Raw genomic sequence first — 18,245 nt, 5'->3', positions numbered from 1 at the left:
TAAGCAGATGACTCTGCACTTTGGCAAGCCATTCCAACTATGTAAACTGTAGAGCACTATATAAATGAGATACTATTATCCTGAATAATTTTGCAGGAAAAATGAGAACCTCTTCCTTGCCCAGATCTCCTACAATTTGTTCTAACAGCCTAGTGGAGTCCTCTGTAAATGCCAGTTCTCATTATTATTTTCTCAGGAGGAGGCCATCAGTAATCGCCACAACATACATTGGAAGGGCTAAAAAGATTCCTCTCAGCAGAAGGATGGAGCATGGAATGTCAATTCTAGAGCATCTAGAAGCATATTCCATGAGAAAAGTCTTGTAGCTTTTAAAATCTTCTCTTGGTCGTATCACATTCTTTTTCTCTTTTGTCTCCCTCTGTAGTTGATTTCCTTCCCCCTCTTGGAGACATTTTCTTTCTGATTTCATTCCTGGGGTTCTTCTTTTGTCTTTTCTAAGAATGTCAAACCTCTCTAATAGACTGGTACATAAATGGGTTGCTCCTCAGATACTCTCATCTTTTCTTCCAGTCTAAAAGGGAAAGAGGAGTCTGTGCTTGATGGTTTTATTTCTCTTTACCCTCCATCAGGTTAAACATAGCACATCTTCAGTAAAGCTCAGCAGGAACTCCCCTGCCTCTCTAGAAGTAGCACAGCTCCCTCTGTGAATTACTGTGGAAACTGCAGATTCCTAGTGCCTTGGGATTGCAGGTGTTTTTAAGATAACTTTTATAACCACTTAATAGTACCGTGTGGCACGCGTGCACGCGCACACACACACACACACATACACAAGCTAGCTGTTAGCCAAATGACCCAGTGTAAAATGAAATTAAGTGAAATGTTTCTCTAGGCAGATTGACTTTTCATGTTAACAAGTGTGCCTGTCCATCAAAAAAACTTGGTAGAAATTCCATATACATTACTGAAAAGCTTAGACTTAAGATCTAAGAAAGAGTGAAAAGACCTTCTTTCCCCGTTTTCCAGTGGGGGGAGGGGGCCTGGCAGAGCATGGAATGCCTTTGCCTTCATCATTCTGCTTGTCCCAGCCCTGAATGCCTGGATCAGGCTTCGTACTGTGTGAAGGGCTCCTGGTTAAGAACCCTTCTCAAGAGCCTCCTCACCCCAGCATCAGAGACTGTTGGTAGAAAGCATGCCTTTCTACATTTCCCAGAAGACAGGACACAAAGACTTCCTTTCTGACCAGACATTCCCAAAAGGATGAGTTGTGGAGCCACACGTGAACCCAGACTGCCACCAATGACCCCTCTCTTAAGACCCTTTTCCCCCAAGCTGTTTATGAAAGGTTGTCACCTAAATGTCATTTGGGGATGTATATCTACATGAATCTGCATCTATATTTGCTGGATATCACGTCTCTAAGTCTAGGATTGTGTGATTCCCCATCCTGTAGGATGGTGTTTCCTTGCATGGGCTATGGTGCACAGGGTCAATCTGTGAAAGCAGAATGAGTGTGGGGGAGAAACAGAGTGGGGGGCAGCCATGTAGGTGGTGGTGCTGTGACAAATCCCACTGTCTAAAGTCTTGTAGAGTCTAGATGCAATTCAAATGTGGCGGGGAGGGGAGGGTCCTGGAAGAAGGAAAAGAAGCAAGAGGTTCCTGGTCACTTAGCTCCCATCAGAGGATACCACAGCATTCCAAAGTGGGAAAGTCTTATAAACTAATTTCTCTTACCTCTAGGATCCAGACGTGATTAATACAGCTTTGCCCATTGAATATGGTCCAGTGACGGAGGAGGAAGAGAAGGTGCCCATGAGGCCAGAAGACCCTGACCGGATACCTCCTCTTTTAGTCTCTCCCCAACAAGAGAAAAAGGAGGCTGCGTGTGCCCCATCAGCTCCCCCACCACTGGCCACCACCTCCTCCGGGAAGCCCCTGAAGAAGGCTTTAGCTCTTGAGCCCCCGGTCCGCATCACCAGAGGGGCGCCTGTGGAAGGAGGGCACATCAACATGGCTTACTCTCAGTCCAACCCACCATCGGAGCTGCACAAAGGGCGCGGATCTAGGAACAAGCCAACCAGCCTCTGGAACCCCACGTATGGCTCCTGGTTCACAGAGAAATCTGCCCCCAAGAACAGTCCCCGGGCAGAGCCGGAGCAGCCGGAGCGGGGGAAAGCGGGGCCGGAGGGACATTGTACCCCAGGGCCACCAGGCAGGCTGCCGGGGTCCTCCCTGCTCTTGGAACCATCTTCCCTGACTTCCAGCATGACGGAAGTGCCTCTGTTTAGGCTCCGCCACTTCCCTTGTGGGAACGTCCACTACGGCTATCAGCAGCAGGGCCTCCCTTTGGAGGCTGGCGCCACCCCAGCTGCCGCTGGCTACGGGGACTCTGCTCTTAGAAACCCGAGTGGTGGGAGCCAGGCTGGTCCCTGAGCCTGTTCTGCACCACTGCTCCCCCTTGGGATTCCGAAGCCCACAGAGGGTGGGGAGTTCCCCCACAACAGCTCCACCGCCAAGCAGAGACCAAAACATTGCCTTTCATTTTGTGCCAACCTGCTCTAAAGTGCCACACAGAGACCGAATTCTCAAAATGCACCAGGAAGGATGTGAGCATGGGTTCCTCCTACTCTTTCAAAAGAATCACATCATTCAAAAAGCAAGTTTTTGAGGCCAGGCCCGAGCCGGTCACATAAGCTCCCATGCATGCATGGTCCGTGTGCTCCTCCTCCTGCTTCTTGTCTATAGCGCGCTCTGCTTCGGCATCCTGTGCCAGTGTGACGTCATGCGTATCATTTACTCACCTTGTCCATGTAGACGTAAACCATTTGAATGTGGGGGGGAAGGGGGGAGCAAATGATTTCTCCGTCATGATTTTGTACAATGGAGGACGTCCTTCGTTCGGAAAAAAAAAAACCAACTCAAAACTTAGCTGCAATATCTTGGCTGTGTTGGTTCTTCTGAGGACAGTTAAAGGGATGGGGACAGGCCCAAGGAGGACAGACAGCTGCGAGCCGTGCATTTCCCCTTAAATGAGTAATAGACATTCAGAAGACTTTGAGTATGAAGAGACACCAGCAAGAGGGCCCCAGACCGATATGTCCCTTTACTGTACCTCTCGCCTTAAGAATATCCTGCTAAAAGATGAAAACTCTGAGGTTTCCTATTGGTCTTTAAAACCCAGACTGTCTACTTACAATATAAATAACAAAGAGTTTCCATGAACAAAAAGTCTTATGATAGTTGAATGAAAACCAAAAATGATGGGCCAAACTGCAGCCAGAGCAATGCATTTCCAAAGCAAAGAAACATGGCCAGTTAGGGCCAAACATGTCAATAAGTGATATACCAAATCCTAGCAATGGTTTCAACCACACAGCCTAAGAAAGAGAAATGCCTCAATTCATAGCCATACCTTGGCTTGCAGGAACAGCAGAAAATCCAAAAGAAGAAACAAATAGTTTTCTTCTTCCCAAGGCTGGCTGTTTTTTGTTTTTAGATCCCTTCCTTCTCTGTCATGTTAAACGTGTGAGTAGAACATTTCTGAAATATGTACAACATATTTTTAATATGTACCATGCAGAAGGAGAAGTGGGGTTTTTTTTTTGTTTTTCTTTGGCCTTTTCTAAGGCTTAAAGAATCAGGAAACATTTGAGGAATTGACACAGCAATGCACTGTGGTTTCTTCAACTTTGTTTCTGTAGATGGATGTGATACTGATGGAAGTTACAGTTTAGGACTTCTGCAAACTCATCAACCTCTATTTTTATGGAATGACATTTTACTTTCAATTTTTCAAGTTGTCACTCTAGTCTTCCCTTCTATATTTTTCTTCTCCCACCCTCCTTCTTATTACCAGTTCCTTTCTTTGGTAGTCAGCATGTCTGGGCACCATTTTGGCCTCCTTCAGGACAAAATTTTTCATTAGTTCCTGGGTATCATAGTGTTCCCAAGCAAAAATGTCCATGCTCTCTGTTCCTTTTCTGGTTCTTCACATCTACTTTCTTTCCACTTTGACTAGGATTGGAGTAATGTCTTGAGTTAACAGATAATTGACTCACAGGTGCAATCACAGCACCCAAAGGTAATGCTATAACCAGCTGGAAAACTACTCACTTCTCTTGATTTTGGGTCATTCACCTGCAGGCTTTCCAGCTGCCTTGTTTTAGAGTGACACAGACTGTGGCAGCCTGCTTTGGTAAGGCAGAATACTCTGAAGGCCCTCCCTTTTTCTCCATCACCTACTTAGGATTGAAGGAGAAACAAAACCACTGTAATTATAGTATAGAGATGAAAAATCAACAACCAAGTCTGTTTTAGTAAATTATTGATCCCATGCTAGACACTCAAGTGAATGGTCCACCAATCACCTTGAGGGCTCTCACAACCACACTGAAGATAAACTGGAATATGGAGGCTATCACCAGCTCAATTGATGTGGGAAAAGGTTTCCTTTTGATAGCATTCCAGAGAAGCTAATTAAGCAGGTACAATAATGCATTTCCAGCTGATGCATTTGAGGACTTTGCCCAGAACAATATAACCCCTTTTCTAGTCTTAAAAGTTTATTGATCCATTGAGGTTCAGAAGAAACTTCATTCACTGAATTATTGCAACAACTGATTGGAGCTAATTCAGCACCCAGTCTAGATGATTTCAGGAAGCTTCGTGTGGCCTTTGGTTGCTCCCCAAGAATACTGCTTTACCCATTAGTCTCAGCTTAATTTGATTGATTTCCATCCACCCCACTTATGAGTCTTTTAAAAACGTATCCATAAAAGTGAGAATGAGTGTGGGAAAAACTCCGAGTTAAGATGTCTTTCCCACAAAGTCTAGAGACAGTTCTGATATGCCCTTCTGCCCACCCATCACCCGACCCAATTCAGTCACTCATGCCATGTTTTACATCACCTGGCAAAACATGTATTTCATAAGTACAGGCCTTCCTGAGAAAAAGTTATGCCCAGAATCCTACGTATTAGGTTCTTTGCAACCAAAAAAGGAGATGGTGATCCACATTTCCAAAATGTTGTTTCAGTCTCACACCTGCCATTAAGATAGTAGAAAGAGCCTTTGTCCAAGGATCAGGAAAACTTAAATCTAATCCTGCTTCTCCCAATAACAAGGTAGGTGACTGAGCAAGTCAATTCATTCCTCTGGACCTCAATCTCATCTATAAAATGAGGGGAATGGATGTGGTGATTGCTAAGGTTCCTCAGCAATCTAAAGTTCTACCATTATATAAACCTACAGTGTTCTAAAGGAGCACTGTCTAGAGTCTAAGGCCCCAAAATCAGCAAAAGAGAAAGTAATCAGTCAAAAGACATGTTTCCTAATTTTAGGCTTTGCTTTGAAGTATTCAGCTAATCTGTAGACAAAAGGTGGCTATTTAACGGTAACTTCTATTAGCCTCAAAAATATCTTCCATCTTCATCCTCAGAGAAGACACCAATGTGTGAATATGATAAATGGGTCCCATTCTTGATGCCTCACATGCCCAGGAATGGCAGTGTCACCATTCTGGACACTGGAGGTACATGCCCACAGATCATCAAACACAGTATCTGGTCAACCTGTCCTTATGAGGGACTTTCCAAAAGACTCCAAAGAAATGAAAAGCTGATTGGCTTCATTTCAGAGTAGCAAATGTTCTTTTGTGGGAACATACAAAACAAAAATTAAGAGTTCTCAGAAACCTCAACCTGCTGCCCTGAAAAGAAAGATAATTACTGAGAGCAAACAGCGAAGTCTCTATTAAGAGCCCATTTTCACTTTGTATGCTGCATGGGCATGTTTAATTTTTAATAGCTTCTCAAGAACAAAGATTTATTTTTAACTCTATTCATGGCTTTAGAAAACATTTTAAAAGCTCAGTGAGAAGAGCCAGACATCTTATAAATACTTAGTGAGGAAAAAGTATAGACCAATAAATGAGCTAAAAGTTTTCTCCTAGTCTAAGACTGTGATGACCTACACCTGTACAATCCTCGTGTTGGTGCAGCAAGATCATAAAGCACAGTCTGTCACTGGCTCTCTCCCATCTTCTTTTCTTCATTCTTTTACCACCTCCCCTTACACACCCACCCACCCCTGGGAATACCTACTCTAGGCGCTTGCCTCTCTCATGCTGTCCTTTGGCCGACAGGCTGCCTTCCTTTCCCTGTGCTTCTAGTATCTGTTTTTCCCTCTCCCCCAGCAAAACTTCCATTCCTTCAACAGAACGAGCTCAATGAGTTGTTAGTGGCAAGTCAACCTAAGTTAAACTAGCTCAGACTGAGGAATGAATTTGGACATTTGGATTTTTAAAATCATCACTTTCTAACCCAAATCAATCTCTTGTGAGGATTTCAGGCAGTGTGATATTCTAAACTGCATTCCCCTTCACAAGCTACACAAAAGGTAGCAAAAGTAACAGGAGACAATGCTAGATTAGGAACCAGAAGGTCAGAATTCTAGTCCATAGCTCTTGCCACAAGCTAGCAATGTGACCATAGGCAAAGCAATTCATTTCTCAGAGATTCCGGTTCCTCATCCATCAAACAAAAGTGATCTTTGAGGTCTCTTCTGCTTCAAAAAGTCTATCTTAGATTTCCTGTAATTGAGAAACCTTATGGCTCTGAGTTATGCCATCCATAAAGATACCAAGCTTTGGGAGGTCTACACTCTTGTCAGAATGAGGGGTCCAATCTCTGGGCAGGGCCTCCCATTTTGCCTTAGCTGTTGAGTAGGAGTAAAGGCCAAAATGCCTTCAAGCAAAGTTGGCTAAAGCATAATCTGGAAGTTAATAGATGCCGATTCCATTCCTATATAGTATAGATCAATTGGCTTATGACAAGACAAATCTATCTCTATCGCTTTGTCAATGTCCTCTCTATGCAAGAAACTTGTGAGCTCATCCAATTCAGCAACGCAAAGGACACTCACTGTTTAGAGAGATACACCAAAGAATTTTAAGACGTGGCCCGTACCCTCAAGGAGCTTAGAATCTAGTAGGCAAGATAGGCCAGGCAAAAAAGAAATATGAATAGATGGCACAAAGATAGTTCCACAAATGCAAATGACACATTTAGACAGACAGACCCACTGCATATATACAAGTGCAAAGACAATGTTTATAGGAATGGAGAGAGTAAAACTGCATGGGCTTTACAGGCCTCATGGATTAAACAAGGTTGACAAGAAGGAAAGGAGAAGCAAGTTCAATTTAATGAGAAAACAGTACTCCAGCCTTTGAGGGATCATTATTATTTCTCTGCTACATGTAGAGTACTAAAAATTGGGATGCTGCCACAACAGCGACACTATTTAAAAGTCAAATTGAAATACTATTATCTTTTTATTCCCTTTTAAAAATCTGCCTACTTAAAAATGTTTGTTGTTTTTGCTGATATAGGAAGCAACAAAGTATGATGGAGAGGACACTAGAGTAAGAGATCTTGGCTCAAATCTACCCTCTTTTAACACTCACCCTGGTAATCTTGACCAGGTCAGCTGAACTCCTTTCATATCAGTTTCCTCCTATGGAAAACGAGAAGACTGAACTAGATTAGCCTCTGAGGTCTCTTCCATCTATAAGCCTATGATCTTAAAGACCAGCATAGAAACTCCTAGTTGTCCTCCCCTGAGCTGGACAGTAAGTGCCAAGGGAAATCAAATCAGATAGATGCCTAGGACCAGAAGTGCTGCCTGTGACCACTGAAAAGGCACTAAAAGGGGTAGTCATAGCAATGAGTAACCTCTCCCAGAGTGACAGTCCTGAGGCGGAAAAGTCTTGGACTTTATGTTTCTACAGACATCAAGCTGCAGAATCCACTGGATGATAATCCTTAGAAGTCACTCTGATGACAATTATGTTTATTTGGGAGCTCTTGGAGACTTCTAAAAGAACTAGAATCTCCTGGTTTCCCTCCCCCCAAATTGTAATGGCTGCCTCATAGGTAAATTTCCTACACCTTAGTACATCTAATAAAATAAATGGCAAAATTTTTAAAATTCAGGTAAGCCTAAGTCTTCCTTTAAATTTTAAGAAACAGTACTATTTCTCAGAAGAACTAGTATAACTCGGGACATAACTCATTTCAACATCCCTTAGAACTAAAGCACTAGCACTGTTTGACAAAGGACCTGAACAAAGAGGTCCAGTGCTTTTTCAGCATTCACATGGCACACCAAGACAAAGAAAGGCCTTCGATATCTTATGCCATTCAACTCTGCAGCCTACATTTCTTTCTGAAACAGAGACATAGGAAGAAAGCTTTGGAAACAACTATCATAGTTTTAATTCCATCTTTTGCAACGTGATGGATTAATATCAAGACACCTTTTTCACTGACAGAAGGAAAGAGGTTACTATATGGCTGAGCCTATTGTCTAGATGAAGAGTTAACCACCGTCTCCTGAGCTGTCATTGTGGTTCTATACATGGCCATTAAAACTCATTTTAAATCTCTTTTTTAAAGTCTTTCTGTCCAAAGGTATTAGCTTGTAATAGCTATCCTTCATTAAGAACAATGGTGTGGAATCAGGCTCTTGCCACTGACATTGCCTGGTGGGTGACTTTTAACTGAGCCTCCAGAATCCTCTCAAGAGTCAGGATAAGAGAACAGTCTGAAGTCTGGGCTCTTTTTTCACAATGGGATAACACAATGTGTTACTGGAAAGGAAAACAAAATGATCAGCCCCATTTTCGAACAGCTTAGTCTAGGCTTCAGGTAAAACCACAAAGCAATCTTAAGATAAAGTTCAAGGAACATGGTCCTAATAAGATGACAGATGGGCATATGACAAACAGAACACAGCCACTGGATACTTAATTACCCTCCAGTGCTTTTCAGATCACTCAGATATAACACAATGCCAGGCAAGAGATGGAGAGAGTGGTTTTATTTCACACAGGAAGCTGAAAGCATTACTGAAGTGATGCCAGTGAGCAGCAAAGCTTCTCAGCTGTTGGAGTTTGAGTCTAGGTAGTATCACACACGTGCAGGCACACATACACACATGCACACACACAGCAAGAGGCTCAAATGGCATATAAAATGCATAAATTCAAGCAACATCCTTCAGGCTAGGTTGATTTCTGATGGAAGAACTAGGCTTCAAACAGATTTGCAAGCAGTGTGCATACCCCATTCTGGTTCTTAAATGACACCAGTTATCATAGGTAGCAGGTGACATTTTTGGCCAACGGTCTCTCTGTAACAACGTGGAAATACGATTCTCACTATCCCCGAGGGTCAGAAATCACCCTCAGCTCTTTTGTCCAAAATGTGCAATCACACAGAATTATAATACAAGCACAAAAAACAAACACCGGCTATGTTGTCACCATGAAGATATTGTTAGGACATGTTCTCAAGGGGAGACGGAGACAGAAAGCCTTTCTTCTCTCCTCCTTGTGTCTTTCTCCACTAAGGGAGAGACTCTAAGAAGCAGATAATGGTCTCATCTCTACCTTACATGATGAGATGCCTTTATTTGTTCTCCATAGCCCTAAAATCCTCCTCCTCAAATGGCCCCCAACCCTTCCACAAAAGCTTTAGCAAAAATTTCAGTAGAAAACTTCCTTTTGCTTATGCAAAGGTATCTTGCTGCTCTGCTTCTAATAAAATCTTAACCTGTCCTGCTTAATTTATTCAGACCCACCCTTCAGAGAAGTTTCCTGAGGACGTCTGTTGTATATACAGCAGCTTATGTGACATTGTTTATAATTAAGGGCCTATGTACTTCAGGGATACTATTATGAGACAAATATTACTAATAATATATATGGTAATATGAGTTTTGTATTGACTATTGTATTTGTATTGTAACCAAGTGTAGTGAAACAAAAGGCATGAAGAAAAATGAAAAATAAAGTCTCATTACTGGCTTGCAAGCTGTGGTGGTCTCCATAATTAATTTACAGACTTGGGGGGTTATACCAATCACACTGCCAAAACATTACTCTAAAGAAAACAACATCTCTGGGTCAATCAGGAAACCTGGAATACGAATGAGAAGCTTCAGAGAATAACAGCAAGTTGTACTTGAGAGGCAAGAAAATATGGGTACAAATGCTGCCAAGGACACTTAAAATTAGTGAAGTCATGGGCAAATCATGACCTCATTTGAGCCTTAGTTTCCTCCTGTGTAAAATACTACTTTACCATTGTTGTAGTAAGGCTCAAATAAGACTTTCTACACACACACACGTATATGTAAAATGCAAACTTTAAAAGCACAGTATAAATGTTAATTATTAGAAGTTTAATGATCTATTCCTCAAATACAAATGATTCAAACGTGGATTTTCTAACATACATATATGGTTGAATAGCATTACAACACAAGGCAATTCCAGTGTAGAGGAACTTGTCTCTGTCCATTGTACCCTTGGGCTAGTCACTTCACATCTCTTAGTTTTCCTGGGTGGGCCTCAGTTTCCTGATATGTCAAATTCTAAGTTTAGACTAAATGATCTCTAAGGTCCCTTCTACCTCTAAATTCTGTAAGCCTATGCTACATTCAAAGTAACAGCACCACCAAAACTGTTCTTTATGAGAGTCAGTACCTGGGAGCTGCTACATACCTTGGATTCTCTTGGTGGTACATTCTCTGTGTTGAATGACTATTTTTCAGGTACTTTTTCTTTCACATGAGAGCCATAAAGTTTACAGAGCTTAACACATTGGTTTAGAGTTACAAACAAGTATACATCAGATGAATGAATAAGTCAACTAGAAATCAACAGTTGTTTTTTGTTCTTAAGTAAATATATACATTATGATGATATTGAACTACTGTCCCACCAACAGAATAGCAGTTGCCCTTAGGTAAGAATGTAAAGGAAGCCAAGTTTAATTCTGATTGGCCTTTCAGTATCTCTATCCTACACATAACTTGAAGTTATCCCATCCCTATCTCCACTCTTTTCAGAAGGTATTTTTATGCAGCCTCCTACTAGCAGGCACTATCTCATAATTCAAATATCTCCTGACCCTTCCCACCTATCAAAATTGAAAGCCCTATGTCTGATACCTGCAAGGCCCTGCAAGTTGATTGAAGCTAGTATGGAATTGATTCACTAAAGTGTGATAAATTTACATTTTGTAAAGGCCTGTAGTACTTTCCATCTAATGGTGTGAATAAATGTGGAACTGTACCTGGGATATTAAGGGAAGTATTTGTGGGGCAGACTTACTTTGGTAACAAGAATATGAAAAGGTTTCATACTTTCAAAAACAGTGCAACAAGAAGGGATATACCATCATTTAGGGGAAAAAAAACTTGCCATCAAATCTTTGAAAAAGGTCTGATATCCAAGCATAAAGGGAATTAACATATTCCCCAATATATGGACTTAATGAATATAAACAATTAACAAACATGAAAGACTTTCAAATTGCTAATAAAAATCCAAGTAAAACAACTCAGTTCTCTCCTCTCTCCCAGCAAATTGGCAAAAATAACAAAAGATGGAAATAGTATTAGAGGAACTACAGGAAAACAGGCAGGCTTAAACACTCTTGGTGAATCTATGATATAGACCAACTGTTAAAAAAAAAACAAATAGGAATTATGCAAAAAAGTAACTAAAATATAAATACCCTTTTATCTCAGCAATTCAACTATTGGGCAAAAATCTCAAAGAGAAGACTATGGCAGAAAGAAAGGTCTTACAGGTATTAAAAAGTCTCGCAGTAAAACTTTTTGTTGGAGCAAAGAACCAGAAGTAGTGCCCTCCCTTCCCCCTAACCCTAAAAGGAGAAAAGAATAGAAGACCAGAAGGAATCACAGACAAACAGGATAGCTTTGAACGTTACATCATGTTTATTATATACTTAAAAAGAAAAGCAAGCTCCACATAGATTTACAGTTTCATGTATAATCCTCTTCTATTCCACAATTTATATGAAAATGCTCATTTTATTTTACCTCTGTCAAATTCAAAACTTTTTTAAAAATGAAAATTATTTCCTTTTAAATGGGAGATAATGGGAGCTGAACATCATAGAAAACCCCAGATATAATCAATGTGTCTGTTGTTTTTACTCAACTATTTTTCTTTTTCTGTTATAAGGTAAGGCTCATTGAGTAAAGGAAGAGAGAAAGAAACATTTGTACATGACTGATGTCAAAACAAAATAAAGTTCATAAAAATAATAAAAGTAGATTTCTGAAGTATTAAGGTGTCTGAACCTTTAGTCTGAAAAGGCAGTATTGTCACATATTTTCTCCTCTTTTTGTTCTAGATTTATGGATGATCATCTTAGTTTATACTAGTTTAAAACAATCTGCACAGTACTTGCCAGTACAATTTTTTTAATATTAATTTTAAGGGCCCATATCACAATGTTTATGTTTACATCAAATGGACTGGTTATCTTTATCTAGATCTTTGGCACTTCTATAACCTTTCTAAAAACTTCACACTTTAAAGAACTCTGAATTGAGCAATAAGATTATTAAACCTAGTTATAGATCAGAAGCTCTCAGCTGTTTCACAGGTATCCTTGAATGACTGCTATGGACCCAGAAGAACATCACTTTCTGCTTAGCCTGATGACAAACCTCCCCAACTTGCCTGAGCTGCTCCTAGTCTACTGAACGACAAATGGATACTGGGTCCATTGTCAAAGTCTTTCAAGTTTCAACAGGACTTGAGCTAGTTAACAGAGCTAGCTAACACTGTAAAGAAAATGCTTTTGAGTTCCAGGCCACAATGAAGCATCAAAGCATAACTTCAGTAAAGGAATTGCCTGCAAAATATTCATTCATTCAACCTCCATTGATTAAGAGCCTACTATGAGGTAGGCACTTAACGACAGTGATAATGACATAATGCTCAAGGTAATGGGAGAGATGCAAGGATACAGTAAGACACTGCACCACCCATCAGGAAGTTTACCACCAAGGTGGATCACAAAAATGTGAAATAAAATATAAAAATGTAGTCATCAGTCTGATAGGACCATGTGTGTTTGAGCTTTTCCATGTAAATTTTGAACACTGATAAATGAAACCATTTTCTTTGCATGTGTATAAAAGAAGCAAAAAGACAACCTTCTGTGTTTCTAGCAAGAATTTGTGAAATAACAACCTACCTATTAAAACACTTTCCACAGTGGGTGGTTTGTTTAACCAACCTTGCTGTATTAAAGAAAACAAACTTATTTTTGAAGAGTATTTATGAGAAGAGTCAAGCACACAGGAACAGTCTAGTTAGTAGAGACAACAACCCCAAATTCTTTATAAAATGTTTTGTTTTTAAAAGAAAGTGATGGTATACTCTAATGATATGGGTTAAGGAGAAGAAAAGAATAATAGAAAGAGTCCATCATGAGACACCATTCCAAAACACAATGGTTTCCCATTTTATTTATGCTCAAGAAGCTACAATTCAGTATGAGTAGACTGACATTTAATAAGCTAAAGATGAAAAAAATCTTTTCATGTATTTATGCATGAATGTATAAATTTGTATGAATTTAATAGATGTTCTCTATTCACATAATATATGCATGAAAGAAAATAAAGGTTGCAAGAGAGGAAAAATGGTAGTTTATGGTTTCCCTAAAAGCAAATCATTGTCAACATTAATATAACACATTTTAATTTATAGGGCTCTGATGTACAACAGGAAACATTTTAGACTTTGTAAAAGTTCTGTGTATCCACATACATCTCAAGGTATAAATAAACAGAGTTTTTTGGAAACGGTATAATAAAATAAGTTTACATTCAAAATCACAGTACATTCATTTTCTTTAGTCAGTAAAAATATTCCTTGATTAAAAGGCAGTGTATTACAGCCTTATTTTGCAAATGTATTTCAGGAAAATAGGTCTAGCAGTGTTTGAAAGACCACATTTATTTTTTTTTCCAAAAGAGCAGCAGAGCAGCAGAATTCAGTTTAAAAATAGTATATTGCAAAATATCTGAACATGTTATTTCTTTCTAAGTGCAAAGGCAGTTCCATTGTTAAGGATAATTTTAAATCTTATAAAGTGAACTGTTTTACTATTTCTATAGTCTCTTCAAATCTAAATATCTACAATAAAATATAAATCTTTTACATTTATGGGACAGAAACATCCAGACAGACATAACACAAATTCATTACAATGTTATTCTGTTACAAAGCTTAATCTTGAAGATGGGCACAAGTTGCAGAATAAAAGTGGGCTCCCCTGTCAAATTTGTGTAACATTTAGCCAAAGCTCAACAGTTGGGAAAAATCTGAAACCAACTAAGGCAAATGTCATGGCCACCTTAGAAGTAACACCCCAAAAAGAAATAAATACTTGAATTGAATGTGTACCACGCAGACCTCAGCTCTCTGTGTAATATTTTTTTTCTATTTATGAGCAAGTAAAAGTGTGTGATAAACCACACTACATTCTATATGTGAGCTATTTACATGACTATTTCCTGTCTAGGATGTCTCAATCTACACCTTGCTTTTAAGTGCATGTTTTAAGCTATTTCTTTATAGCCAGCAAGAAAAATTGGCAAAGGGTTTCAAGATGCAGTGAGGAGATTTCCATGGAGATGAAAGTGCATCAAGTTTTAAAAGTGCTTCTTCTAAATGTGGTCTTTATGCAGCAATAAGGTGGTATTGAATATGGGAGCTGACTCTGAATGGCGCTTTGTCAGCAATCCTTGATAAGTGATTCAGAAGAATGCTGAGGATCCCTGTAGCATGTAGGGTGCAGATGGCACAAGGCTGGGTGTCAGGAGGTCTGCACCAGTGGGAAATCACTTCATGTTCTTGCACCTCAGTTTCTTCATCCATAAACTAGATCCAGACTAGATAAATCATGAGGTCTTTTCGAGTCTAAAATTCTAGACTACACGTTTGAAGTGGGTGTTTTTAGGATCAGTCACCTAGGGCCGTTGTGTAGCTCTGATAGGACAACATGCAGACAGAAATAATGATTCCCAAGACACTTTAGACAGCTAAAGGAAAACAAAGTAAAATGCAGCCAATGCTTTGAAAAACAAGAATCCAATGGTATACAACAAAGTAAGACAGAACAAGCAACAGAATATGTTTGTTGGTCTCCTAATGGTACAATTTTCTGACATTCTAGGACCATCCTCGGGTCTAAAAGCTTTAAAAAATAAACTATCTTAAAATGATCTTGAGAGTCATGATTCTTAAAAACTTCCTATTCTTTTTGTTTAAAGGTTAATCTGTAAATGGCCTTAATGTCACTCTAAAGAGAGGCATGTTACCCACACGTACTGAATGGCCAGGCAGTGTGGGCCATTTCCCCTGCACGCTGTACAGCCGGCTCCCCAGTCCTGCCCCTCTCGAGGTCAACAGTCCTCATCCACCAGCTTGGATCCATTGATCCCCCGATAGGTGACTCTGCTTGGCCGAACCAGAACGCCGTGATTTGGCTTACAGGTGAAATAGCGCTTGTCCCCAACGGAGCCATCATTCTTTCCCCGGGCGCCTTTGAGTTCCAGTCCAAGCCAGGTGCCTGGAGCGAAGTCAGTGGGGCCCACGTACCTAATGATGGCCATCTCGTTAGAGCTGGTCAGGAGGACCTGGGAGCCCTGGTACAGCTTAACAGGCCCTTCCACACCCCCAGCAGATGGAGTGCTGCTCCAGCTTCGACGGAATAAAGCACTTTTGGATCTATTCAGAGTAAAAATTACGTATGTTATCTTTAAAAATTTAGCCACAATGACCATATGATACAACTTTTACATTGATTTTCAGTGGCAAACATGATTTTTAAGTAGAACAATTTAAAAATCATTAAACATAGGTAAGAAAATATATAACTTAATATGAAAATGTGCAGAAAAGGTACTTTCTTCAGGTTTCCCCACGATCTCATTCTGGATTCAGGATTGCACTTGCAATGCCTGATGGAAGAGGTGGGACAGCAACTAATGTTTGTAGACATATCCATGATTGCCACAAGATTACAGGGTAAAGTTGGGGTGGAGGGAGAAAAACTGGGATGACTTTTTGTTCACTTTTTTAAGTGTTGCTGTTGCTTCTACCTTCACATGTCTCGTACACAGGCTCTTCTCACTCACACGAAGGTTCTCCTGGCTGGCTCGGGCTCTCATGCCTTACTTTTCCCTGGACTACTGCAATAAGGAGAGGCATCCTTCCATTTTGTTGGAATCTCCTTTCCTCTGATTTTGTTTATAGCGAGATAACAGAGTTAGGGTCTCAGAAGCCATGAAGTCCAACTCCTTGATTTTACTGATGAAGAAACCAATACTGAGAGGTTAAGTGACTTGCCCTGGATCATATAGGTAGTGATCACCTCAGATGGGGTTTGACCCTAGTTCTTGCTAACTTAAGTGTCAAGAAGTCCCAGGTTGGGGGCAACTGGGTAGCTCAACGGATTGAGAACCAGGCCTAGAGACAGGAGGTCCTAGGTTCAAATCTGGCCACAGACAATTCCCAGTTGTGTGACCTTGGGTGAGTCACTTAACCCCCATTGCCTAGCCCTTACCACTCTTTTGCCTTGGAACCAACACACAGTATTGATTCTAAGGTGGAAGGTAAGGATTTTAAAAAATGCCAGGTTCTATCCACTATTCCAAGAATAACTAAGTGGTTATGATTTAGTTTCTCCAGAAATGTGGCCACTGGACAATGAGCTCACATCTAAAAGCTCAATACCCAAGTTAAAGTTTATAGACACTCTAAGAGCCGTATGATTCTTCATCTCTTCTGCCTCTTTTATCCACTACAGAAGCAGAGCGGGGCCTGGCTGGGGTTACCACAGACAGAGACTTCATCGCCAAAGGGCCAAACGCCCCCTCCATGCTTCACTTGCTGGTTTCTGAAGAATGGACATACTGTGATTCCAGGCCTGTGTTACATGATACATATAAAAGCACACACCAAACAGACACAATGGTGGCAGATGTACTTAGAGAGGGGAGGAGAGTAGAGAAGTCAATCAGCATTGATTAAATACCACTCTGGCACCCAAGACCATGCTACGGGAAAGGACAAGGATGGCCCTGGAATCTAGGAGCTCACAAACAACTCAGGACAAGCAGGATCAGGGAGGAGGAGTCTGTAGAAAGTGGGATTTCAGCTAGGACTTGGAGGCAAAGATAAAGGAGAGGATTCCAAACATGGAGGACGGATGGCCAGAGCTGGAAGGAAGAGGAGGAACAGGAACAGCCAGGGCCAATGTTACTGGATTGCAGAGTAGGGAAAGCAGAAACAGGTGTAAGAAGACTGGAAAGGAAGGCTTTGAATACCAAACAAAGATTTCACTTTTGGTCCTGAAGGGAAGAGGAAACTTCCTGGCAAGAGGAGAAACATGGTCAGGTCTGCCCTTTAGGAAGATCAGAGTGAGCCGATGGGGAGGATGGGCTGGAGTGGGGAGTGGGGAGAGGCTCGAGCTGGGGGTACCAAGGAGCAAGCTAGTGCAACAGTGCAGAGGGAGGTGGGGAGGGCCTTCCCCCAAGGTGGCACAGGCTACATGTGGAAGTGAGAGATCCAGGAAGGAGACTAGGATGATGACATCGTGGTTCATATGGTAATGATCCTCTTGATGAAAAAAGAGAAGTTCAGAAGTGCTCGGAAAGCCTCAAGAGGAAAAATAATGAGCTCAGTTTTGGACACACCAAGTTGAAGATGTCTATGAGGCACCCAATTGAAGATGCCCAAAAGTCAAAGTTTGCCAAGTTTGAAAGACATCACTTTCAAGAGCTCAAGGCTTCCTCCACGCCACAACAGAGGCCTTAGAACAGCACTTGTTTACTGAAGGCATATGGAGACTAGACATGACAGTTTTCTTATCTTCTTATCAGTTTGTGCTCAAAGAATAAAAAGTACGTGTATAAACTTCAATATTTATAAATAAATCAACTACTCACAAATTGAAATCCCTACTTCCATCTAAGTCATTCAAATCAAGGTTTGCTTTCCCCCTTAAATATTCTTGTATTAAAACATTTGATTTATATTTACTTGGGAACATGACACATTTGATAAAATAAAAATAATCCTACTAGTGCTACATTTGATTTAGGCTATTAATGTGGTTCAGAGAAATAGGGAAAAGAAAGCAGATGATGTATTTGAAAAGCCATAAGAGTTTTAAAGAGAGGTAACAATAGGAACGTATTCCATTAAAAGAATACTATCAGTACAGGGGGGAGTAGCAGGGAGAGAGAGAATCTAAAACTAAATTTTAAAAGAAAAGAATGTTAAAATAAACAATAATTTTTTAAAAGAAAATTGTGGATTCCTGGAGACATCTCTATAGATTATTTCAAAAATTAAATTATTATGCCTAATGAGAGTAAGTGCT

The 18,245-nt window shown here is 40.5% G+C and overlaps 2 protein-coding genes across 8 annotated transcripts in view; one reads left to right on the top strand and one right to left on the bottom strand.

Annotated features, from left to right (window-relative positions):
- Nucleotides 1-9,835, top strand: part of ALK (ALK receptor tyrosine kinase) — a 1,130,668-nt gene extending 1,120,833 nt beyond the window's left edge. For both annotated transcript variants that reach the window (XM_007476029.2, XM_056813218.1), the window contains one exon: nt 1,702-9,835. In XM_007476029.2, the coding sequence (XP_007476091.1) occupies nt 1,702-2,394 (693 nt within the window). In that variant the 3' untranslated portion in view covers nt 2,395-9,835. The remainder of the gene's footprint in view (nt 1-1,701) is intronic.
- Nucleotides 1-18,245, bottom strand: part of CLIP4 (CAP-Gly domain containing linker protein family member 4) — a 144,635-nt gene that overhangs the window by 10,685 nt on the left and 115,705 nt on the right. For 3 of the 6 annotated variants that reach the window (XM_007476030.2, XM_056813219.1, XM_001371329.4), the window contains one exon: nt 11,747-15,586. The exons of 2 other annotated variants lie outside the window; for them this stretch is intronic. In XM_007476030.2, the coding sequence (XP_007476092.1) occupies nt 15,262-15,586 (325 nt within the window). In that variant the 3' untranslated portion in view covers nt 11,747-15,261. Of the gene's footprint in view, nt 1-11,746; nt 15,587-18,245 lie in introns of those variants that run through there. One more of the 6 variants, XM_056813220.1, reaches the window with a different exon arrangement.

Source organism: Monodelphis domestica, chromosome 1 (assembly GCF_027887165.1).
Source record: "Monodelphis domestica isolate mMonDom1 chromosome 1, mMonDom1.pri, whole genome shotgun sequence".
NCBI lineage: Eukaryota > Metazoa > Chordata > Mammalia > Didelphimorphia > Didelphidae > Monodelphis > Monodelphis domestica.
The sequence above is the reverse complement of the archived record's forward strand: the minus strand, read 5'-3'. Positions and strand labels throughout refer to the sequence as shown.